A 25,292-nucleotide genomic window follows, 5' to 3' on the forward strand; every position below is an offset into this window, starting at 1 on the left:
GACCCTAGCTCCACCCCGTGATGGAGAGCCGCATGCTCTTACGAATGAGCCAGCCAGGCGCCCCTGCACTCGGAACCCTTGAGCGCCAAGATACTGGGCTATCTCTGCCATATTCCACCACGCAGGCTCTCTGCTGACACCGAGAACACTCATCCGTTGGATGTACGGCAGGCACAAGCCCTTTTGCACATACGACACCCGTGGCAGAGGCAAAATGTACTTCAGACATCCCTCTGCACTCACCAGCCCGGATAATCCCATCCTAAACCCAGCTCCTAAGCTCGTGGGCAGCACCCAGAAACCGGCACACACCAAGGTGACCTCCCCACTGAGTTTATGGGTGAGCAAGAAGGTAAACATGTAAAAGGAAAGGCGAGGCTTAATGAAGAAACTCTTGTAGGAATGGCGGTGGTGAATTGCCCACGGGGTGATCCCCTTCGTGAGCAACCCACCTTTGTTCATTCAAGTGTCTCTTCTTGGAAATTCTCCCTTTCTTCTCTCCCACCTCCTACCCCCATAATCTTTACCTTCCTTTAAGGCCTAGCTGGAGTGAACCTTAAAATCTCTGCCAACCAGGCCTATTCACTGAACTTTCCTTGGAATCTTCCACTATACCACTTGCTGGCTTGTTCGGAATGCATTGCCAGTTGTCAACTCTTGCTGGGTCACCTTTCATAAGTATATGTGCTGTTCTCTTGAATAGACTGTGGGCTCCTTGGGGGCACCAGGCCTTCTTTTTTGCATCCATAGGACTCAGCACCCAGCATATTGCCTTGAATTTAGGATCCTAGTAAATCATTGCTTGACTGAAGACCATCTTAGTGCAGCCAGTGTTAGTCCATTGGTTCTCAAACTTTAGCAGGCATGAGAATCACCTTGGGGGCTTATTAAAAACAGACTACTGGGCCTCACCCTCAAGAGTTTCTGATTCAGTAGATATTGGACAGGATCCAAGAATTTGCATTTTTTAAAAAAAGAATTTATTTATTTATTTGACAGAGAGAGATCACAAGTAGGCAGAGAGGCAGGCAGAAAGAGAGAGATAAGGAAACAGCCTCCCTGCTGAGCACAGAGCCTGATGTGGGGGCTGGATCCCAGGACCCTGGGATTATGACCTGAGCCAAAGGCAGAGGCTTAACCCACTGAGCCACCCAGGTGCCCAAGAATTTGCATTCCTAAGTTTCCAGGTATTCTGTAGCCTCCTTCTTTAGTTCTCATGGTCTCTGCAGCAGTAAATTTCAGCTACTAGGTTTTAGCCATTCTTGGGGTCCAAAATAGTACTGGACCTGGTCAGAAGTTATGGGGAGTAAGGGAAGGGAGCTGGAGCTAGAAATGCTGGAAGAATGATAGTAGAAAATCATTGTTCGCAACCACTAATGAAATAATTGCTCCATGCAATGATCATCAACGACTGATAAAACTATTAGGTAAAAGGTTGATGAGGATTTTATATATAATGGATCAGGCTGCCAATTTATGAATATCACTAAATGTGAGACTAGTGGACATAATGTGCTCCTGATCTGATGAAACTGGAAGTTATAAAACACTTCCCAAGTAAACCTTCCTGCCAGAAATTGAACTTGAATCTAGTGAAGGATCTAGCTCTAACTATTAGTCTACAGGAAATATGTGTGGTAGAGGAACATGTTAAATGATAACACAAGGATACAATTACCCAAACCCAAATTGTGGAAAATTCTACAAATGACCCAGTGTCTTCTATAAATTTCATGTCCCAGAGAGAAGGGGACCTTCTACAGATTTACAAACACATGAGACCCTATCAATTAAATATATGGCCCTTGTTTGGATCTTGATTCAAATAAGCCCAATGTAAGAAGATGTTTTTTTGAGACTGTTGGGGAAAACTAAACACAAATTGGGTTTTATATTAAGGGTTAAAAAAATTATTGGTTATGGATGTGGTTTTTTTGAAAAGTAAACTTTACTTTTTAATAGTTTTAAGGGATGCCTGGGTAGCTCAGTCAGTTATTCATCTCCCTTTGGCTCAGGTCATGATCCCAGGGTCCTGGGATCGAGTCCTACATCAGGCTCCTTGCTCAGTGAGGAACCTGCTTCTCCCTCTGCCTGCTGCTCCCCCTGTTCATGTTCTCATTTTCTACCTCTCTGTCTGACAAAAAAGAAAGAAAGAAAGAAAAATAAGAGGAATAGTTTAAGATTTTATTTATTTATTTTTAGGATTTAATTAATTTATTTGAGAGAGAGAGCATAAGCCAGGGGGAGGAGCTGAAGGAGGGAGAGGGAGAAGCAGACTCCCCTCTGAGCAGAGATCCTGATGAAGGGCTAGATCCTGGACCCCAAGATCATGACCTGAGCTGAAGGGAGACACTTAAGTGACTGACCACTCAGGTGACCCTTTATTTACTTATTTTTCAATATAATCTCTGTCCTCCAATCGGGGGCTCAAATTCATGACCTCAAGATCAAGAATCACCTGCTCCACTGACTGAGCCAGCCAGGAGCCCCTAAAATAGTTTTAGATTTACAGGAAAATTACAGTTTCCATTTACTCCAAACATAGTTTCCCCATTTCTTAAAAAGATTATTTATTTATTTTGATAAAGGGTGGGGGGAGAGGAGGGGTAGAGGGAAAAGGAGAGAGAAAATTCCAAGCAGGCCCCATGCCCAGAGCAGAGGCTGACACAGGGCTCAATCCCACCATTGGAGATCATGACCTGAGCCGAAATTAGGAGTTAGATGCTCAGCTGACTGAGCCACCTAAGCACCCCCAAAGATTTTATTTTTAAGTAATCTCTCTCTACACCCAGCGTGGGGCTCAAAGCCATAGCCCTAAAAGCAAGAGTCACCAGCTCCACTGACTGAGCCAGCCAGGTGTCCCCCATTTTTTTTTTTAAAGATTTTATTTATTTATTTGAGAGAGAGAGAGCACAAGCTGGGGGGAGGGCAGGGGAGAGACAGAGGGAGAAGCAGACTCCTGCTGAGCAGGGAGGCAGATGCCACTCAATCCTAGAACCCTGGGATTATGACCTGAGCCAAAGGCAAACGCTTAACTGACTGAACCACCCAGGTGCACCATTTCTGGGGGGGGGGGATAAAGTTTATTGAATGATAGAGTACAAAGCTCCCAAAGAGGGAGGGGACCTGAGAGGGTTGGCCTTGCCTCCCATCTTTTTAAAAAGTTTATTTATTTGAGTAACGTCTACATCCAAAATGGGGCTTGAACCCACAACCCTGAGATCAAGAGTCACATACTCTTCTGGCTGAACTAGCCAGGCACCCCCACCTTATTTTTATTATTTATTTATTTATTTTTATTGACATACAGTGTATTATTTGCTTCAGGGGTGCAGGTCTGTGAATCATCGGGCTTACACAATTCATAGCACTCACCATAGCACATACCCTCCCCAATGTCCATCACCCAGCTACCCTATCCCTCCCCTCCCACCCCTCAGCAATCCTCAGTTTATTTTGTGAGATTTAGAGTTTCTTATGGTTTGTCTCCCTCCCCAGTCCCATCTTGGTTTTTTTCCTTCCCTACCTCCCAACCCCCCTGCCCTGCCTCTCAAATTCCTCACATCAGGGAGATCATGTGATAATTGTCTTTCTCTGATTGACTTATTTCACTTAGCATAATACCGTCTAGTTCCATCGTTGCAAATGGCAGGATTTTGGAGGTTTTTTGATGGCTGCATAGTATTCCTACACACACACACACACACACACACACACACACACACACATATATCTATATACATATATCTCATATCTTCTTTATCCATTCATCTCTTGTCAATTTTTAAAGTGAGCTCTACGCCTGATTTGGGGCTTGAACTCAGGACCCCAAGATCAAGAATCACATGCTCAACCTACTGAGTCAGCCAGGTGCCCCATTTCCCCTGTTTTTAACATCTAACATTAACAGGTTACATTTGTTAGAATTAATGAACCAGCGTGCCTGGATGGGAGCCTGCTTGAGATTCTCTTTCTCTTCTTCTGCCCCTCCCACCTCTTGTGTGTATGTGTATGCACGTGCCCCTAAGATTTGCTTTTAAAAACTCTAGGAAGTGGTGTCTGGGTGGCTCAGTCAGTTAAGCATCTGCCTTTGGCTCAGGTCATGATCCCAGGGTCCTGGAACTGAGTTCCACAACAGGCTCCCTGCTCAGCAGAGTCTGCTTCTCCCTCTCACTCTCCCGTCTGTGCTCTCGCTCTCTTTATCTCTCTCTCTCTCTCTCTTACACACACACACACACATTAATAAATAAAATAAAATAAAAAGTCTAGGAAAACACCAAGAAATGGGACAATAGAAGATAATTAGCTAAGATAATCATTGAACCAGAATGATTCATTATACTTTCCTCTCTATTTCTGTTTATGTTTAAATATTTCATAATAGAAAGTTTTTTAGGGGCTGCTGAGTCGATTAAGCATCCAAGTCTTGATCTCAGTTCAGGTCGTGATCTCAGGGTCTCAAGTTCAAGCTCCACGTTGGGATCCACACCCAGCGTGGAGCCTACTTTAAAAAAAAAAAAGTAAAAAAAAAAAAAAAAAAGAACCAGAAAAGTATCACTTGCCAGGCTGTAAAAAGGGTCAAAAAAGGAAACACAGACAGCTAGATATAAGACCTTCAAACAAATATACTCACACTCACACATATATTTCCTTTGCCAGGTGACAAGGGCCCTCAGGGCCATCCCTAGGCGAAATTTTGAAGAGGACAATTTTTTTCTTTCATGTGTTCAGACCCATGTGCTGTTTCAGAAACCCCAAACTTATTGTTCTCTTCCAGCCTCCTCGGTTTGCTTCTGGGAAAAAAGTCTGAGCATTTGAAAGTCCCTTAGTGCCTGTACATCGAAGTTCTGTCTTTCCTAGGGATTTACCTTTCCACTCCATCTTCACTTGGGCAAGGCGTTGCACCGATTCGGACTCAGGAATTTTAGGCAAGCAGTGTTCGGCAGGCACGGGGGCCATCCCCAGCGCCCCTGCCATCACACCGGCAGGCAGTTTGCCTCCAAGCCCTGAAGGAGTGGCCTCCTTGCTTTCTCTAAGGGGATGCGGAGCACAGTCTGCAGCCTGCCCATTCCGGACGCGGCATGTCTCAACTCACCTCTTGAACCAGTAAGTAGTCCAGAAAGAATGGATCCTTGCTCACAGGGCAGCAAGACTACGTTGACCTCATGGCTCACCTTGGTTCCCTCTTGGTCCATTCCTCCTCTTCCCTGAATGGAAAGCTGAAGCAGCTTCTTCCTGAGACTGATGGAAATTGCCATCAAGGGATTCTGCTACTATGGGCAGATGGTTTTTTGTTAGTTTGTGTGTTCGTTTGTTTGTTTTAGAGAGAGGGGGTGGGGAGAGGCAGAGGGAGAGGGAGAGAGAATCTCAAACAAGCTCCATGTCCAGCTCGAGGCCACCATGGGGCTTGGGGATGGATCTCAGGACCCTGAGATCATGACCTGAGCTGGAAGTCAAGAGTTAGACACTTAATTGACTGTGCCACCCGGGTACCCCGGGCAGATGGTTTATCTTTCCAGGTTTGTCTATGTCTCCTCTCTATCCTTGGCCTCCCTGGGCAGGCCTGGATCATATAAGGCAGAGTGGGCAGATACTTACTTCACCCAAGAAGGGAGATGCCAGGGCCCCAGCTCAGCTCCATCCACAATTAGGGGCTGCTGCTGGCCCTTCCTCTCCCCTGTGGTCCCTTCTTACTCCCTTGGGGTAGATCATAGCTGGCTCTGGTTCTGTTCTGAGGACAGGAACTCCTGGGACAGCTGCTCCTGCATTTTGTCAAATACATTTCCTGTTGATTTGATTAGTTCCCTTCGAAGCAATGCATTTATGAAAGGAAGGAAGATTTTGCAGGCATGTATTTGCACAGGCAGCCAACCTCCTTCAGTGACACACACACAGACACACACACACACACACACACTTTCTCCCCATCCACCCACAAAGTGTCAGTCACATTTAGAGTTTGCACAAATGCACACCCTCCCTCGTACATCACAATGCACACCCTCTCACCCACCTACACACTTCTTCCATAGAATCACACCTGCTCACATACCCTTAAAGCACGTTCCTATACCATGCTGAGAAAGAGAGAGAGAGAGGTTAGGAATGTGTTGCTACAGCTCAGGAAGGCAAGCACTCTGTGTGGGAACTAGAAAGTCAGAAGACCAGGACCCCACAGTCTCCCCTTCCTCCTGCAAATAGAAATACTAAGAATAGAGAAGGACTCGAAAGCAGAGGTAAAGAAAGCAGACTCAGAGCTCCTGGCCCCACCTGGTAAGCGTGCCGCCCCAGGGTAACAGTGATGTGCCTGAGGCCTGCAGCTGAGATAAGAATTTGTCTAGGCTGTGAGCGCAGAAAGCAGTGGCATCCACGTGCCCAAAAAGCCCATTTGGACTGGTAGCTAAGGGTCATCCTCAGGCTGGGATTCCCGTTGGAGCTCAGGAAAGGAAGGAAGAAATGCGAGAAGGGAAGTGGAAGGTTGGGTTTGGGCTTTGCGTTCAACGTCCTCTGGGAGAGAGTCTTTCCAAAGTCAACCAGAGTCAATAGGAGAAGGCTTTCTTGCACTGGAAACTTGAAGTCCCCTGGAGAGAGGAGAGATGTGGAGAGGGCCCCAAGGGGGTGATGAGTGTCCAAGTGCAGAGCTGCGGCAGCCACTTTGCCACAGTAGCAAATAGGGCCCCAGTGCACCTGGCTTCAGCCCCAGACTGCCGTCTGCCTGCTCTGACCCGACTCAGCCCAAACTCTGTGGATTCTGGAACAGAACAAGTCTTTTCCTTTAAGAAAGGGTCCTGGAGCCCACCCAGAGCGCCCAAGGAAACTGGCAGAGCGCCAAGCTACACTGAGACTTCAGGCCCCTGCCATCCAAGTCTGACAGCCCTTCTGGAGTCTCTCCTGGTGTTGCCACCTGAGGGCGCCTGGAGCTGGGTCTGAGGCTGCCACCGGCGCTGCTGTTGTTATCATTAGGATAATTAATAAGCATGCACTGAGGGGGCCAAGTGGAGGAAGAGGAAGGCCCCTGCTGCTCATGAGAATCCCTGGAAAGATCCAGTGAGGCTGTGGGGGAACAGGGGGCTGAGTAGCTCGTTCCTCCTCCCTTCCCAGGACTTCTGGAAAGGGCGCTGGGGAGTAGGTTTCAGGGGACAGGTAGAGAGGCAAGGGCTAGGGGAGGGGAAACACTTGGTAGGCTGCATTTGGAACCCGCCCTGCATCTGCCTGACAGGATGTCTTTGGGCACAGCCACCCCCGTGATTACTGGTTGTGGGGCAGGCCAAACTCTGAGGCAATTATTCATTAATTTAACAGGCATCTGTCTGTTTATTTATGGAATGCCTACTATGTGCAAGGTGGTCTGCTAATAATAGCTGAGGTTTTATTGGACACAGTGAGGACACAGCCAACTTTCACACCATGTCCTAGGGGATGGGGGTGGGGAGCAGAAGCAGAGGAAGCAACTAGGAAGAATGACAACCCCCAAAGATATGGACGGACCATGGGGCTTTGGCCTGTGTGGTGTAGCAGTGGGGATGTCAGATATAAAACGTGAGGATTACCAAAAAGATCTTGGAAAACTCGAGACCCGAGGCCCAAGATCCTGGAAGAAAAGGGGTGGGAAATGGAGCACGGATAAGGGAATTTTGGGTGAAAGACTCAAGAAAGAGGCAGGAAGGAGTGTTAGTAAGTCCAGTGGGGGGAGCCTTGAGTCACGATTTCGGGGGCTCTGACGGTTGGGAATTTAGAGGGCTGAGATGCTTCATGTCCTGAGATGGGGGACGGGATTCTGGCATCAGAGCCTGGACAAAAGTTGGGGTGCGAGAGGTTTTAGCGAGATTTGACAGCAAGATCTGGAGTGCTGGGTTTGAAAGGATGCTGGAGAGTGTTTAGGGAAAGGAGGGGCGTGGCTGAGTGCGCCACCCGCGCACCCGGCGGATGCTTGGGTCGGCCCTGGGGAAGCTGGTCCGGGGTCCCGCCGCGGTTGGGGAGGCTGGCGGGCGGGGGCCGGCCGGGCAGGCGGCGGCAGGGTAGGCGCTGGGAGCCAGCAGCCCGAGGCTCCGCGGGGGGGCGGTACGAGCTCAGGCTTGCGGGCGGGCGGGCTGGGGAGGAGGCGGCGGCTCGCAGAAGAACATGAATCAGCGGCGGCGGCGACGGCTGTGGAAGAACCGCGGTGGCCCAGCGGCGGCCCCAGGGACCCCGCGCTGCTGACGGCGGCCGGGGAGACTCGCAGCGGGCGCGGGTCTCGGAGGCTCGGGCCCCAGCGCCGCCCCCGGGCCGGCCCCCGCCCCTCCCGCGGCCCTCCTCTCTCGTCCCTCCTCCTCCGTCCCTCCTCCCTCCTCCCTTGTCGCTCGCGGGCCGGGCCCGGCATGGTGCGGCGTCGCCGCCGATGGCGCTGAGGCGGAGCATGGGGCGGCCGGGTCTCCCGCCGCTGCCGCTGCCGCCGCCGCCGCCGCCGCTACTGCTGGCGGGTCTGGCCGCTCTGCTGCTCGCGGAGCCCGCGGCCGCAGGTAGGGGTTGGTCGGGAGGCGGCGGAACGCTGGGGGCTGCGGAGGGGCGCGGCCGGGTGGGCGCCCAGGGACCGCAGCGGAGCGAGCCCGGGGCCTGGGCGGGCGGGAGACTTGGGTGGGGGGACCCAAGCTGGAAGGCCGAGGCTTGGGGGCTGGGGGAGGGGGCGCAGCGCAGCGTCCGCTGCTGGTTCTCTGGCCGGGGCCCCACCCCCAACTTTCTCGCGTCCGGGGCTCTTCTGGCGGGGTGGAAGGGAAAGGAGTGGGGCTGTGGGCCGAATGGTCGGGGGTGGGGGCGGTGTTAGGAACTGGATGTTCCCGCCTCGACGTATCTAGTTGTTTCCTCCCCCCTCCCAGTCCTGGGGACCCCATTCTGCCCGCCTTACACAGGAAAGTCCCACTCCGAAACCGCAGGGGCTGGACTCAGCGCCCAAGAGGCACACCTACACCATTTGGGCACAGGGGCTGTGAAGGTGCCCAGTCGCAGAAAACATCTGGACACATGCTAGTTCCTGTACTCAGTTAGAGCTTCCTGAACCCGGGAATGCTGGCGAGGATGGGCCGGAGCAAGGTGGCCGGTCCCTGTGGGGGTTATCCTTGTGTTCCTCTGTGGCCACTGAGGCATTTGCCGGTGGTAGGAGCGAGTGCTCCTTGCAGCACCCTGCCTCTCCAAGTTCACACGACACACCTATGGGACTGTTGGGTGTGTATGGGGTGTGAAGTTATCCCTCCTTGCCCCGTGACCGGCCCTGTGTCACAGGCTAAAGCAGCAGCAACAGAGCTGGCACCTGGTTTTGAGACCGAACTCCCTGCCATATGAGATTCTCAGGGAAGGGAAGGCAGAGAGTGACAAGTATTTACAAGACAGGAAAGGTGTGTATCTCAGGATCAGAGAGCCCAGGAATTTGCCTAGAGTCTCACAGCAACGGGCAGGATGAAGCAGGACTAGATTCAGCTATGTGGATAGGTCACCTGCCCCTCTTCTTAAAAACACGCCAGGAGATCAGGAGAGGGGTGTGTGTGTGCATGTGTGTCTGTCTGTCAGCACGCAGAGGGTAGTGTTCCACAAGGTGGCTCCTGTTGGTGTGACAGTAGCTCAGGGGTCTTGGGCTCCCTACTCAGGGCCCCTCCGCTCCGTCCTCCCTCCCACCTCCCTAGCACCCACCCCTGCACACATTCAGGTATTAATAGAGCGGGTGGCTGCCAGGAAGGCTGCCATGTGTTTGATCTGACGTGGTTCTGCAGCCATATGTTCTCCACTTCAGGGGAGCACCCCCTCCTTCTCTTCCTCAGCCTCCTTTCATTTGCCGGGGTGAGGTACAGGGGGATGCCAGCAGCAGTGTGAAGTCTGGCCAGACACCCTGGGCCGGCAGAGAGCTGGCCGCCTGTTGATCTCCATGGGTGCAGCTGTCATTCCCAGGGCAGTACCTGCCCCAGGTGTATGAGAGGGCCCCACCTTTTTAGCCTGGCTTGCCTGCCTTTTGGTGGTTGCGCTTGAACTTCACATCGCCCAGTCAGGAGGTGTGGGGAAAAGGTCACTTCCTTAGAGCTGGGGGGAACCTGGCAGTGGCAGAATTGGTGCCTGGAGATCTTGTCAATTTCCTTCCCCCAGCCAAGGCCCAGGCCACCTTCCCGCCCACACTGTCCAACCTCTGTTTTCCTGACCATTAGCTGAGGATGAGTCCTCTGACCCAGAAACTAGGTTCTGGAAACTGATGGGGTACATTTCCAGAGACAGTCTCCCTTTCAAGTGGGCTGACACCTTCTCCTTCCCACCTCTCAGGCCTGAAGCTCATGGGAGCCCCAGTGAAGCTGACAGTGTCTCAGGGGCAGCCGGTGAAGCTCAACTGCAGTGTGGAGGGAATGGAGGAGCCGGAGATACAGTGGGTGAAGGATGGGGCTGTGGTCCAGAGTGTGGATCAGGTGTACATCCCAGTCAGTGAGCAGCACTGGATTGGCTTCCTCAGGTGCAGGACGGTGGGGGAGGGTGTGGCATGCCAGCCTGGGGTCAAGTTGTGCTTTTTCCTTGGGCTTGGGAGCTGGGGGCAATGCTGATGCCCAGCGGTGTGGGTTTTTTTTTTTTTTTTTTTTGGCAACCTAAGGAAACTTCCAGAAGTGGGGGCAGGCTCAGCCCACTGAGTCTGCCCAGCATAGCTGCGCCCCACCTTTGACCCTAGGAGGTGAGCCTGGTATCCTGTTTCCACAGCCTAAAGTCAGTGGAGCGCTCTGATGCAGGCCGGTACTGGTGCCAGGTGGAGGATGGGGGTGAAATGGAGACCTCCCAGCCAGTGTGGCTCACGGTAGAAGGTGAGGAAGCAGAGACATGGGTGGGCATGTCAGCCTGATGCATGTGCTGTCTGCTAGTGACCACACCTGTGCAGAAGAAAGCTCAGTGCCATTGCCCTCTGGGGCCTGATTGCACCAGGCTCCAGGCCTACCCCAGACATCAGAAGACCCTATTCACTGGAGTCTAGGTATTTCACAGCTAAGGGGGCAGTAAGGACCTCCAATCTATGGGGTGCAGTAAGTTTCAATTGTCTGAGCTGCAAGCCTAAGCACCCATCTGGGGCTGGACCCTGTTCTGCCAAGTGGCCAGGCCAGGAGGGGGAGGAGGGATGGGGGAGGGGAGGAAGGATCCACAGCTGTGGGAGCTCAGAGCTGTTCAGCCCAGGAAAACAAAGTGACTAAGAAAGTAACAAAGGGCCCTGAACGGGATCTGGGGCCTGCCAGCAGAACTCTGCTAAGGCTTCCGCCCACTCCCCCTCCCTTTCTGACCCTCCCCCAGCTCCCCACCCCTTGCCTCCTCCCCTGCTCTGAGAAGGCTGTTGGAGCAGGTCTGGGAAGAGCCCAAGGGGACAGCATAAAGGGTGTTCCTAAAGAAGAGAAGCTCCCCCGTCAAGCTAGCCACCTGTTTGGCGGTTGACCCAATCCTAAGGGGGCCTGTAGGACCTTCTGCATAGAGGACTGTAAATGGTAGCAAACTTGTGGTTTGGGTACAAGGTTCATTCCCCAACCCCCTTTCTCCTTAGGTGTGCCATTTTTCACCGTGGAGCCAAAAGATCTGGCAGTGCCACCCAATGCCCCTTTCCAACTATCTTGTGAGGCTGTGGGTCCCCCCGAACCTGTTACCATTGTGTGGTGGAGAGGAGGCACGAAGGTTGGGGGACCCGCCCCCTCTCCTTCTGTTTTAAATGTAACAGGTGAGCATCCGCAGGAGGGGGCTTTGAGTAGGGGTGGTGAGACTGGGCAGTGTGCAAATCTGCATAAATCACCAGGTCTGCTGTTGTGAGTGTTCGGAGCCCACCTGGGGGCCTGGGGACGTGAGCTGCACCATTACTAAGCTGGTTAGTCAGGTGTGCAGGGCTGGCCAGGTGAGCTGATCAGTGGCGATCCTACCGGGTGTGCTCGAGGCCACTGGAGCCTCTTTCCGTCCTGCACAGCGGCTCCGGCCGTGCACAGCTGGCCCTGGGAGAGGAGTTGTGTGAAACCAGGGGCACCCATTTCCCCCACCCCTCCCAAGGGAAGGAGCCAGGAACCAGCCCACGCAGAGCTAGCAGGAGTGTCTGGCCGACTTGCCTAGAAGACAACAGTCTAGGGCTGCAGAGTGGGGAATGGCAGGGAGAAGCAAAGAGAGGGAGGTGCAGCGCAAAGAAACAGGAGCCTCCTCTCCGAATGGCCCTTTCCAGAAATTTCTAGACATTTTCTCAAACAACTATATTTATCCATACCTCCACGCAGCTAGACCCAAAGCAGCAACACCTGCACACCCACCTGGGTCCCAAGACCCTCAGGCATATAACAAGGCTTGTGAGGCTCACTTCTCTGTGAAATGAAGCTAATGTTCATGGTCGAGGCTTGAACTGACTCAAGAAGTTGGGAGTCTGAGCTGGGTCTCACATGCTGGATGGTGGGAAGGATAGGTTTGGATGTGTCAAGTCCCCAGTATGAATCTTGAGAAGAGGTGGGCTGGGGGTTCTGTTCAGGAGGTGCTGGGTTGGAGCCCATGAGAGGGAAGGTTTGGTTCAGTTCTCTCCAGATGTGCGTGGTTGGGACCCTCCCCGGCAGCCCTTGAGATAATAAGCACTCTCTGAACTCCTACTCCACACACCACACTGTGCTAGGCACCACAGGGGATCGTGGGAATACAAAAGAAATAGAAGCCGTCAGTCCAGCCCCCAAGGAATTAGTGTAATTGGGGAGACAAGACACAAGCATAAGGAGCTGAGAACTATTGCAGGGTGAAGAATGCAAATCAACAATGACAGGGCTGCTGTATAGAGCAAACTGAGAAGGGCTCTGGAATGTGCAATAGAGGCGTGAACAGAGAGGGGAGGCAGCTTTGTGCCATATGTGGGAGGTGGGATTGAGGCAGGGGGAGTAGTATAAGCTTTCTTGGGTGTTCCTTGTGTGCCATACACTTTAGGTGAGTTCCCTCATTTGGTCTGCACAATTCACCCAGTGCTGGAGATGAGAAGACAGGGCCCCAGCACTGGGTATAGCCAGGCTCGTTAGACTCCAGAGTCCCTGTTTGTACCCAGTGTCTAGCCTCTTCCTCTGGCTGGAGGGACTTCTAGGATATTCAGATCCAGAGCCTGCATAAACCCCATTCCCTGGTCCCAGGCTGAATGGGAATTGCTACTTGGGGGCGGGGGCGCTGACTGAGGTTTTGTGGCATCAGGGGTGACCCAGAGCACGGTGTTCTCCTGCGAAGCTCACAACCTTAAAGGCCTGGCCTCTTCTCGCCCAGCCACTGTTCGCCTTCAAGGTAGGAGGACTGGCGGGAGGGAGGGTGAGTGAGGCAGGGGCGTGTGCAGCAGATGAAGTTACAAAATCATTTGGTGTTCCCTGTTCCGCCTTCCCGAGACCCTGCTGGGATCTGAGGGATGAAGGGTTAATTGGCAGAGCTCCATCCCTAGTGAGAGCACCTGAGACCCTGCCATGGCTGAGATGAGAATAGAAACCTGACGTCACAGCAGATTTCCCATCACGAAGCAGAGTCCTTGGGAGGGAGGCAGAGAGGGAGGGGGAGAGGGAGCCAGCAGGAGATGGTCAGGGCTCATGCCCAGCCTTGCTTCTGCCAGTCACAGTGGAGGGAATGGGGCTGGAGAAAACCGCCTAGCAGGATAGCGGAGATCCAAAGGGCTGGTGTGCATAAAGGGAGAGAAGATGGGAGGGAGGGAGCCGGTGTGTGGGGGAATGGGTTGTGGCTGTAGGGGCTGCCTCTCATTTGTCTCTCCCAAGGCGAAGGTACTCTGCCCCCCCGCCCCTGCGCCCCCACCACACCTACTATCTTATCTTACTCCTTGGTCAGATAGGGGCTCTGATTCAGAGAAAGGCAACTTCTCCCCACAGCCAGCTGACATACTCTCTGGTATGAGCAGCTCTCCCCCACTGGCTTCTCGGCTTGTTTATGATTGTGGTTCTGGGAGTGCTGAGTAGCCAGTGTCAGGTGTCGGGGGAACCCCAGACCTCAGGGAGGGACTTGAGGCTTGACGCCCCTGCTTTCTACTTCTCCTGTCCTTCCTGGGCACTGAAGTCCAGGGTGCTGACTGTCACTCCTGTCCACAGCACTGCCTGCAGCCCCCTTCAACATCACAGTGACGAAGCTCTCCAGCAGCAATGCTAGCGTGGCCTGGATACCAGGTGCCGATGGCCGGGCCCTGCTCCAGTCCTGTACGGTCCAGGTAGGGAGTGGGGGGACAGGCTCTCCTGGCCATGTTCCTTCTGTGGCTGCCTTGGTGGCGCTTCGCTCGCAGTGGTATCCCATTGACCTACACTTGTCCGCAGGCCTGGGTCCCTAGCTCTCTCCAGGTGTTGCCCCTTTACCAGGAACAGCCCAGCCTGCCCCTTCCCACAGGGTGCTCTGGCCACCAAGTGACTGGGCAAATTGGCTCAAACCCATACATTCTTCAGGCTGGAAAGCAGATCACTAGAGCAGATTTGAGATGCCTGGAGGGGTGTTTCTTCTGTGGGCAAAACCCCAAACCTTTGATTTAGCTGATACCCTCGTGCCCCATCCCCTGACTCATGCCAAAGAGAACAAGGCGATTGGAGGGGGTTTGAAGCCCCAGAGAGTAGAAAGCCTGGGTGAGGTGATATAAAAAACAAGAGGCAATGCAGCCTTGTTTATTTTCATCTGTTTACTCAGAGGTATTTAAGAAGTGCCTTTGAAACTGTTGTAGCCAGTACCCCCAGGCAGGAGAGGCCCCTGCTCTGGGCTGAACAATTTGGAGGACCCTACTCTGGCCCTCCTTTGGCTGCATTCCTTGCCCCTGGGCAAGGAGGCTGTAGAGACTAGGGGATATGCCTGTCTAGATCATGAGGCTACCCGCCCCCGCTTCCCCCAACTGCCACCCTACACCATTTTCTAGGTACTTAAGACCTCCTCCCGATGGCCCCCAGTCTGCTTCTAGGACCTGTCTAGGCCTCTTCCCTGGTCTGTCCTTAGGAGGGCATGGTTTGTGCACCTCAAGTCCAAAGGACAGCCCTTAGGGGAATCAGTATGTAGGCAGCACTGTCCACACCTGCACATTTGGTGTTCCCCTGGGTATAGATCCTTGGCCCACAGGCTGGCTTTTCTTATGCCACCACATTCTGGCTTGGGAATCCCAGGGATCAGGGGATTATAAATGCAAAACTGATATTCCAGGTTGTTTTGAAGCTTTATTTGTCCATATGCCATCATAGGAAATATTTTGTTTAATGTTAGCTGATTCTAACATTTAAATACTTAGCCACATGGTATGTGGCTCCCCATTTGTACTCTTGTGGTGACCCCCTAAAAAATGTGAGGTGAAGGCCTGGTTCATGATGCCCCTAGACTCCCAGTTACTCTGCCCTTGAGAAACTGACTCTTTTGCTCTGGCGTGTTGTTATAATAAATGGGAGCTCTTCTACCGAGTTATGTACCAAGCGAAAAAGGGTATGAGTTTTCTGGAGTAGTTGGCAAAGTCCTTGGCAGAAAAAGTGGTTGGTGTTTGCACTGAGTTTTAAAAGATGAGTTGGGCTTTGCTAGAAAGAGCAGTTCCAGGCCAGGGAGCAGCATTTGCGAAGGCATGGAGGCGGGGGTCCTTGTGTTTAATTAGAGTGGGGGCAGGCAGGAGGGGTGGGTTGCAAGTGTTTGCTGATAGGCTTAGAGGAGGCATTAACTCAAGATACACCCCCCTTCCTGGGCCCCCTTCTCCCATCCAGGCCTATCCCATCTTCTGTCTCCCTCCTCTTCATCCTTATTTTGCTGTTCTTCTGCAGGTGACACAAGCTCCAGGAGGCTGGGAGGTCCTGGCTGTGGTGGTCCCGGTGCCGCCTTTTACCTGCCTCCTCCGGGACTTGGCACCTGCCACCAACTACAGCCTCAGGGTACGCTGTGCCAACGCCTTGGGGCCTTCTCCATATGCTGACTGGGTGCCCTTTCGGACGAAGGGCCTAGGTAAGGGACTTACAGGGCGGAGTGGCTGGGCAGGGCCTGAGTGGGGAACAGGCAATGTTGGCTTCAGTCTGAAGGAAGTTGCTGGAGAGAGAGGTTACTTGAAAGGGAGGGTCCTGCCTCGGTCAGCAAACACCAAGTGTCTGCTGCATACCTACGAACTAGATGAATCCAGCCCCTTCCCCTGCAGCTTTAGTTCTAGGGGGTGGAGCAAACATGCAGATTAGGAAAGATCTGATGGTATGGTGAGGAAGAGTGCTCCTAGGGTGGTCTAGGCATACCCTGATAAAGAGAAGTTTGATAAGGAACAAGCCATACTGGGGCTAGGGGAAATCACTGTGGAAGACCGCACGGCAAGTGCGAAATTTCTGTGGCAGGAACTTGCTTGGAGTTCTCTTAGCAATTGCTGAGAGTTGGTGGGACTGTGAGGCGGAAAGGGTGAAGGATGCTGCTGAGGCAGTAACTAAGAGCAGCACTGTACCTAGTGGGGTGCTGTGGGGCCTGCCATCGCTCACCTCTCCTCCACAGGACCAAAGGTGAGACCAGTCACAACTGGGAGGCCGGTTCTAACCCATACCTGTAGCTGTCTGAGCTGTGTAGCTCTTGAGAGTTGGTTCCAAAGGCTAGCGAGGGATAGTGATGGTGGGGAGGGCAGGGCTCTTAGCGGTATTCTCTCTTTGGGTACAGCCCCAACCAGTGCTCCCCAGAACCTCCATGCCATCCGCACAGACTCAGGCCTCATCCTGGAGTGGGAAGAAGTGATCCCTGAGGGCTCTTTGGAAGGCCCCCTGGGGCCTTATAAATTGTCCTGGGTTCAAGACAACGGAACCCAGGTAAGGGGAGATAAACCTCAATTCTCCAAGGGTATCAGAGTGAGCTTTCAGGACTCAAGACCTTCAGAGCTTCCGAATGGCTGTCCTTGGTGGGCCCTGGGACTTCGGTGGGCTGGGCCTCCCAGCATCTCAGAGAGTCCACTTTTCCCCACCTTCCCCTGCAGGCTTCCCTCCTTAATTGGATTGTCTCCTGTTAGAATTGCATCCGGTGGTGACCACTTCATTTGTAAAGCAGGAAGCACATTCCTGAACAAACTGGGGGAGGGCACAGATAAGGCTCTTATCCCCAGCCTGGTTCCCTCCCAGCCCGCACCACTGCCTGCAGGGACTGAGCCCTGTTTGTGTTCAGGGGAGGCCTCTGCAGCCTGGAAGGGGAATGTGATGACTCAGCAGGTTGTGTTCCTGGGGTCCCTGAACCCACAGTGTCCCTTGCCTCCTGGGTTCCTACCTAGACCACTTTCTGCATTCAGGCCTCTTTGGAGGCCTTCTCCTCTGACTCAAATGTGGGATGGGGGCTTTTCCTGGCTCTAGGGTGAGCTGACAGTGGAGGGGACCAGGGCCAACTTGACAGGCTGGGACCCGCAGAAGGACCTGACTGTGCGAGTGTGCATCTCCAATGCAGTTGGCTGTGGGCCCTGGAGTCAGCCACTGGTGGTCACTTCGCATGACCATGCAGGTGAGGCCTGGAGGGGAAGGGCAGACGGGTCATGGCTTTCAGGGGCAGCCTAGATTGGTGGAAGGAGCTGGGCAGAAGCTTTGCTCCTAGTAGACCCAAAGACTCAGCTCTTGAGGCCAGGGTTGGTATTTGAACTATATGCCCTTCTCCTCCCTCTGCCCCAGCACTAGCATAGAAGTCCCTGGTGCATTTGTAGGTTCCAACAGCCAGGGCCTTTCACTGTCTTGGGGCTTCCTTTGGGGCTTCTTTCCACTTGGGACCTTTATGGACCCAAGAGAACCTCTCGTCCAGGCCAGATGGCCATCACTGGAAAGTTCTAAAGGGACTCCTTTTGTCAGCCTCACTCATGCCACTGGCCTTGTCTCCTCCCATAGGCCAACAGGGCCCTCCCCACAGCCGTACATCCTGGGTGCCTGTGGTCCTGGGTGTGCTGACAGCCTTGGTGACAGCTGCGGCCTTGGCCCTCATCCTGCTTCGAAAGAGGCGGAAGGAGACACGGTTCGGGTAAGGGGGTAAGGACGAGGAGGGCAAAGCAAGAGGTGACAGATGATCTTGGAGCTGACTCCAACTCTGGGGTTTCCCCTTAGGCAAGCCTTTGACAGTGTCATGGCCCGGGGGGAGCCAGCCGTTCACTTCCGGGCAGCCCGGTCCTTCAATCGAGAGCGGCCTGAGCGTATCGAGGCCACGTGTGAGTATGGGAATCTTAGGAAACGTGGGCTGCCTTCATGCCCCTAGCTATATTCTTTTTGCTGGATGATGGGTTTGGCCAGTGTGTCTGAGCATCCATGAGTTCTGAGCACACAACAGTGAAAAGACACGCAGACCTACCCTCATGGAGGTTACCGTCCTGGCTGTGGGAGAGCCAAACGAAGCTCATGTCTGCTCTGAGGGCCGAGACTGGGGTGAGGGTCAGGAGCCCAGGAGGCCCCTCTTCTCTCTCCCCACAGTGGACAGCTTGGGCATCAGCGATGAGCTCAAGGACAAGTTGGAGGACGTGCTCATCCCTGAGCAGCAGTTCACCCTGGGCCGGATGTTGGGCAAAGGTGTGTGGGGCTGCGTGGGGATTAGCTGAGTGGAGTTTGTCTACGATGGCTCCCCATGCTTTGAGGGTGTGGGCTTGGGGCAGCTCCTGTGAGCAGGATATGTTTGTAGACTCCTGAGTGTGGGCTGTTTGGGGGAATGGTGGCTGGGGATGCAGACAAGGGAGTCTTCCTGCAGTGGCCTCAGAGTCTAGTGATTTGTGTCCCTGAGGAGGGTCACCTTGGAGAAAAGGGGGTGGGGGTGGGGCCGGTAGGGCAACAGACCGTTGTTTGGATCTGTTCCTAGGAGAGTTCGGTTCAGTGCGGGAGGCCCAGCTGAAGCAGGAGGATGGCTCCTTTGTGAAAGTGGCTGTCAAGATGCTGAAAGGTGAGTGGAGAGTAGGAGACACAGAGTGAGGTGTGGCAAAGGTGATTGAGCCGGAAGTAGGCTCTGATGTGCCCCTAGACTTTCCAAGAAGAGTTAGTTAGCACTAACTAGGATGCCACCTGTGCCACGTGAATAATTCAAAAGCGTAAACCCACACACGTCTGTGCCCTCGTCTTTGCTTTCTGCCATCAGCAGTGACTGTCCTCTGGGCTCCTTCAGGGTGATTACAGCTATCCGAACCAAATTGAAGACCGTTAGCAAGTGGAGAGATGGTCGGAGAGCCCCACTGCATGCGGGCTTAGACCAGAATTGGGGGCACATCTCCCTTATTTCCTCCCTGCCATTCTTTTCTTCCAGCTGACATCATTGCTTCAAGTGACATTGAAGAGTTCCTCAGGGAAGCAGCTTGCATGAAGGAATTTGACCACCCACACGTGGCCAAGCTTGTTGGTGAGCTCCTTCCTGAGGGGCGACAAATACACAATAGGGCTAAAAGTGTACTCCCCCAAGGTGGGAGGGCAGCCTGTAGGAGAGAAGTTCGGACTTAGCTGGTGAGTAAACAGGGAGCAAAATCGCGAGGAGGGTCCTGGCTGAACTCTGATCCCCCTCCAGGTAAGGGGTTTATTGTGTGGGCCCTGTACCAGAGGTCTGCACTGAAAGACTGCTCATGTAAACAGAGGAGAAGGAGGGGACAAGTAGATGGTGCAGAGATCTGGGGGCAGCCACATCTTAGGTGGACACCAGTAGGTAGGCCAGTGTGGACTTACAGAGAGGGAGGTAACAGAGTCAGGGCTAGAAGTAGGATCTAGCAGGTGGGAGACTCATGCAGACCCCTGAGCCATCTCTTGACTGCTGTGTGCCCTGCTCCTGACTCTCTCTTGTCCCCAGGGGTGAGCCTCCGCAGCAGGGCCAAAGGCCGTCTCCCCATCCCTATGGTCATTTTGCCCTTCATGAAGCACGGGGACCTGCACGCCTTCCTGCTCGCCTCCCGGATTGGGGAGAATCCCTTTGTGAGTGCCTCGGGTGGACTGGCCGGGAGTTGGAAAGGGACAGAGACCCTGGGAGAGAGTTTGGCTTGGTGGGCAGGGCCGATCAAGCTGGTTAGGAAGAGAGGCAGGCTGGTTTTGACCCTTTCGATGTTAGAAGGCTTTCTTCTCCCTCACAAAGCGCTGCTGAGAATTTTAGGCCGGGCCAGGGCCATTCTGGGAGAAGAGACCTCTGGAGCTCCGCCCTGGGAGTGTCTTGACTCTGGGATGCTCTCTCAGGTCTCCCAAAACTTCTTTGCCTTGGGAAGCCCCACTAAGTCCCCTCCTTTCAGTAATCCCAAGTTTTTAGGCTTTCTGGCCAGGGAACCCCCTTCATCCTACCCTGCCTGGGTGGGTGAGCAGATCAGGCCTGAACTTGCCCTGTCTGCCCACCAGAACCTGCCCCTGCAGACCCTGGTCCGGTTCATGGTGGACATCGCCTGTGGCATGGAGTACCTGAGCTCCAGGAACTTCATCCACCGAGACCTGGCTGCTCGGAATTGCATGTATGTAAATTCCAGAGAGGTGAGGGGTGGGGGGTGGGGAGCTGGGATGGAGCAGCTTGTGACAGGAGGACTAGCTCATGGTCAGCTCTCACCTGGGACAGTGTGTGCTGTTTGTGGGGACAGCTGGGGAGCCAAGATGCCGTAGTTTTTGTAAGGCCGACTCCATCCTCCAACACCCCTCACAGGCTGGCAGAGGACATGACGGTGTGCGTTGCTGATTTCGGGCTCTCCCGGAAGATCTACAGCGGGGATTACTATCGCCAGGGCTGTGCCTCCAAATTGCCTGTCAAGTGGCTGGCCCTGGAGAGCCTGGCTGACAACCTGTATACTGTGCACAGTGACGTGGTGAGCTGGGTGGCACAGTGAAGTCTGGTGGGGATGCTGGCAGTGTGGCCGGCCCTGTAGAGTCCTCAAGAACCTAGCCTGGTCCCTTCTTTGGGCTTGGGCTGCCCCCTTAGAGCCCTGAGGTATGTTTGGCTTAGGGCCCTGCCCTGCCCAGGAAACCTAGTGACATCTCCCCTCCAAACTTGCTTCCGTCCCAGTGGGCCTTCGGGGTGACCATGTGGGAGATCATGACTCGCGGGCAGACGCCGTATGCTGGCATTGAGAATGCTGAGATTTACAACTACCTCATCGGCGGAAACCGCCTGAAACAGCCTCCGGACTGTATAGAGGATGTGTGAGTGCCCTGGGAAGGGTATTTGGGGAGAAAGGAATTTGGGGTTTCAGGTGCTGGCAGCCGCCACAGCTGCTGGTCCAGTAAGAGCCCAGAACCTCAACTGGACCTTTTGTTTAATGTCCTTGTCATTAGAGGGAGGACCAACCCCTACCCCAAGCTGCCTTTTGCTCTGCCACCTCTCTGTTTTCTTTCTCTCCCCCTTTCCCATCCTGTCATCTTTTTGTTCCACCTTTTCTTACACTGTATTTTCTCCAGTTTCCAGGAAGAACCAGGAACCCCAAGGGCAGAAGGTACAGGGTTGAGCAGTAGTGCACGATTCTGTCACCTTCTTCCCACCCCCGCTCCTTCTCAGTCCCCAGCTAGTCTAAGAAAACCTCCCAGGCTGAGCCCTCCCTCCCCCTCAGAGAAGACTGCACCAGGGCAAGAAAAAACTGCTGCTGTATTACATTCCTCCGCTAGACAAGGAGGGGGTGCGGGGGTGCGGGAGGCTGGCCTCCTCTAATGGGAGTGGAGAGACCCAAGATGCTGGGGAGAAGGGAACTGCCTTTTTTCCTTTCTGAAGACCTGGAGCCCTTGGGAGCGGGGTAGGGTCGGGATACCCACCCACCCCCCCAACCAGGGGAGGGTTGTAAACCCCTCTTGACTGGAAGACTAGCATTAGCTGGGTAGTTTACAGGCATTCTTTCAGGTAATCCCCTTCTCACCCTATAAGGAAAAGACTATCATTATCGCTATTTTGTAGATGAGAAACTAAGATTAAAGAGGTTAAGTAACGTGGCCAAGGTCACACAGCTATTAAGTAGCTGAGTTGGGATGTGAACCTAGATCCCTGTGATTTTAGAATAGGTGCCTCTTAACGATGACGCCAGACATACTTTGTCTGTTCTAGTGTTGGATTTCCCACCCTGTGCAAGCCAGAGTCTCCCTGCGGCCCTGGAGGACGTTTTCGCTAGTATCAGGGGGAGATAGTCCACAGTAATCCGGGGAAGGAATCTGCTCACTACTTCTTGCTGTGGGCCAAGAACAGGGACAGGCACAAGAAGGCCCAGCCTGAATGGTGGGGTCCTCTTTCTCTAGGGCAGTGTGTTTGAAGTTTGAAGGTTTAAAGGAGATCCTGGACTGTGGGTGAGAGGGAGATCTGAGGGTGTGAGCCAGACCCTACCCCTCCTCATTGAGCACAGCTCAGGGCGTGGCAGAGGCAGGAGCTCAGGTCTCCCTGTAGTTGCAGCCTGTTTGGGCATCTGGAGCAGCAGAGGTTCCACTGGGCATCGGGGACCAGGCCCCAGCTCAGCTTCCTCCTGGGCCGGAGTTAGTGTTGTCAATAGGGCAGGCGCTGGCCTCCTACCAGCCAGCCTGGTGGACAGGCGCCAATTGGCTCCTAGCACAGCCTTGACAATGTAGCCTAGCCAGGCCACATCCCCGTGGCCCCGGACCATTTCCATGGCCTCTTCGATGTCTGGCACCATTCCGCCCATCACTGGGGGCCTCTGTCAGGAGGGCCAGTGTGTGGGACAGTGTTTGGGGCTTCTGTTTGTGGGCACAAGAGAGTCAGGCATTTGCTCTGACTGCGTCTGTTCTCAATCCCCTTCCATTAGTTCTTTTTTTTTTTCCTTAAGCCTGAGGCGTTCCCCGGGAACAGGAATAAGACCTCAGGGAATCTGTAAGCCTCCTGAAAGTGTGTGTAAAAAGTGTTCCTTCCTCAGGGGCAAGGGCTAGAAGCTTTTCTACATACAAAGGTGTCCACGAACAATGAAGATTTAAGTCATCCTGAGTGGGTGGGGATTTAGGACAAAGGGCGGCTGTTCAAATCCTTGCCATTAAAATAACAGTGACTCCTGCGGGGTTCTGCAAAGCAAAAACACTCCTCATGCCCCCTCCCCACGTTGCCTAGGACAGAGCCAACTCCATCACTTTCCACCTGTGTGACCTTGGTCGAGGTTCTTAACCTCTCTGGCCCTCAGTTTCCACAGTGGTAAAATAGGGCTGATTTATTCCACAGGGTTGTGGTGAGAATTAAATAGTAAATGTAAAATACTTAGACGAGGGCCTGATACACAGTTAAGTATGGGCTCCGTATGGGCGTGTTTAGGTAAAGTTTTCCAAATCCTGGTTCTGTAGGCTTAAGGGGCCTCTGCCTCCCCTTGTGGTTTTTTACTGCCTCCCCTCCCGCTTCCCTCTGCCCAGGTATGAGCTCATGTACCAGTGCTGGAGCGCTGACCCCAAGCAGAGGCCGAGCTTCACATGCCTGCGAATGGAGCTGGAAAGCATCCTGGGCCACCTGTCCGTGCTGTCCACCAGCCAGGACCCCTTGTACATCAACCTGGAGAGAGCCGAGGAGCCGGCTGAGGGAGGCCCCCTGGAGCTGCCTGGCGGGGACCAGGCCAGCAGCGGGGCTGGGGATGGTAGTGGTGTGGGGGCAGTGGGGGGCACCCCCAGTAGTGACTATCGGTACATCCTCAGCCCTGGGGGGCTGGCCGAGCGGCCCAGGCAGGAGGAGCAGCAGCCGGAAAGCCCCGTGGGTGAGGCCCAGAGGCTGCTGCTGCTGCAGCAAGGGCTACTGCCCCACAGTAGCTGTTAGCCCACAGGCTGGGGGTGTCCGGGGCCATGCTGCTGGCCGATGAAGCCCCGGCTGACCCTAGCCCAGGCAGCACGGCGTGGAGGCTCCTGTGGTAGTCCTCCCGAGCTGCACTGGAAGCCTGGACTGACCAAATGGCCCAATCCCAGTTCTTCCTGCGGCCACTCTGGCCTGCCTGGCATCAGTTCAGGCCTTGGCTGGGTGGAGGTGGGCCAGGCCTGGTTGCCTAAACTCAGGCAGCTGGCAGGAGGGGGTGGTTATGTTTCCATGGTTACCATGGGTGTGGAGAGGAGTTGGGGGAGGGTAGATCCAGCCCTGTGGGCCCCTACTCTGGCCCAGCGGCACTTGCCGCTTCAGTGCATGCATTGAGGTGTCTCTGACTGCCCCCCACCCCGGGGGGCCCAGCCCTGCCTGTGCTTGGGGTTCAAGTGTGCTGATTGCTGCTGCGCACAGAGAGATGCCCTTGTGTTATTCCCCTGTAGGTGAGATTTGGTAAGGGTTTGATGCAGTCAGGTCCCAAGTGCTGCTGTAGGAGGCAGTGGGGCACTCAGGTCTGAGTCCACATCCGCTTCCTGATGACCCACTCTGTCTAGGCCAGGAGTCATGTGCAGCTGACCAGGTCACAGCAAGGCATGCTGGATTTCTGCAGGCTACCGTTTGCCCAGCCTGTAAAGGTAGTCCACCCAGCCCGGCAAGAGGAAGGGGTGCTGTAGGCCCTGCCCAGGAACGCTTGAGGCCAGAGAGGAGTCCCGGAGCCCCTCTTTACGCCCTCCCACAGTCTGTCTGAGCATGCTACCAAATCCCAAAATATCCTAAGACTAACAAAGGCAGCTGTGTCTGAGCTCAATCCTTCCACACAGCGTCCCTTAGTCCCAATTTTCCCTCCCACTGGAGACCCTCTTCTGTCCCAAGTCTCCAGATACAGAGAGAATATGGGCTTGATGGCTGGTGTGGGTGAGAGGGAGTTACTGGAGCCTAGATCCCAGTCCTGGCTAGGGGAGCCCCTGGATTGCATGGGGCAGGCCCCTGCTGTTAGGGATATTTCCAAGCCGTTAGAAGCTGTTTAAAAACAGAAATAAAATTGAGAACTAAAGACCCAAGGCTTTGTCTCTTAACTGTTTACTTTTTTCCAGATCGCAAAAATGAAGCATCTCTGCGTAGAGAAAAATCTGGAAAGACATATGCCAAAATGTTAACAGCTGTTCTCTTTACATGATGTGAGTTAAAGGGACTTGTTTTCCTTTGTGCCTTCCAAGTTTTCTGCACGGAGCACAAAATGCTTTTGTAATTACAGAAGACCCCAAATAATGGTAATTGCATTAAAGATAATACACGATCATTGTAGACAATAAGGAAAGTGTAGAAAATCATTTTTAAAAGTGCCAAATACCTGTATTTCTACGACCTAGAGATAGCTGCTCTTGACCTTTTGAAAACGTAAATGTTTTGAAAAAGTTCTTTATCTTGGAACAAGGACAAAGACGGCTTTGGCTGTCTCTTCCTCTTTCAGATTTTCCTTCTATCCTTGGGTGTGGAGACTTTGTTCTCACCTTTATACCATTGCTGGGAGCCAGGGGAAACCGGGAGGAAACGGCAAAGAGAAAATGTACGCCTCTAGTGTGCTAGAAATAAGACCATGGAGTTTGCTTCCAACTATTTCCACCTGAAATCTT

At 53.6% G+C, this 25,292-nt stretch overlaps 1 protein-coding gene across 1 annotated transcript; it reads left to right on the top strand.

Annotated features, from left to right (window-relative positions):
* Nucleotides 1–8,377: 8,377 nt before the first annotated feature.
* TYRO3 (TYRO3 protein tyrosine kinase) lies at nt 8,378–24,960 on the top strand (the record flags this gene model as incomplete). The annotated part of the gene is made up of 19 exons (XM_080809418.1): nt 8,378–8,498; nt 10,279–10,462; nt 10,702–10,802; nt 11,525–11,695; nt 13,174–13,260; nt 14,064–14,179; nt 15,744–15,921; nt 16,606–16,751; nt 17,283–17,427; nt 17,802–17,931; nt 18,015–18,115; nt 18,375–18,470; nt 18,754–18,834; nt 19,192–19,284; nt 19,723–19,844; nt 20,256–20,365; nt 20,551–20,710; nt 20,908–21,044; nt 23,229–24,960. The coding sequence occupies 19 exons, from the start codon at nt 8,378–8,380 to the stop codon at nt 23,620–23,622; spliced, it is 2,673 nt and encodes an 890-aa protein (XP_080665544.1). The 3' UTR covers nt 23,623–24,960.
* Nucleotides 24,961–25,292: the final 332 nt, after the last annotated feature.

This window comes from Martes martes (assembly GCF_963455335.1).
Source record: "Martes martes genome assembly, chromosome: 7".
In the NCBI taxonomy this organism is placed as follows: Eukaryota; Metazoa; Chordata; class Mammalia; order Carnivora; family Mustelidae; genus Martes; species Martes martes.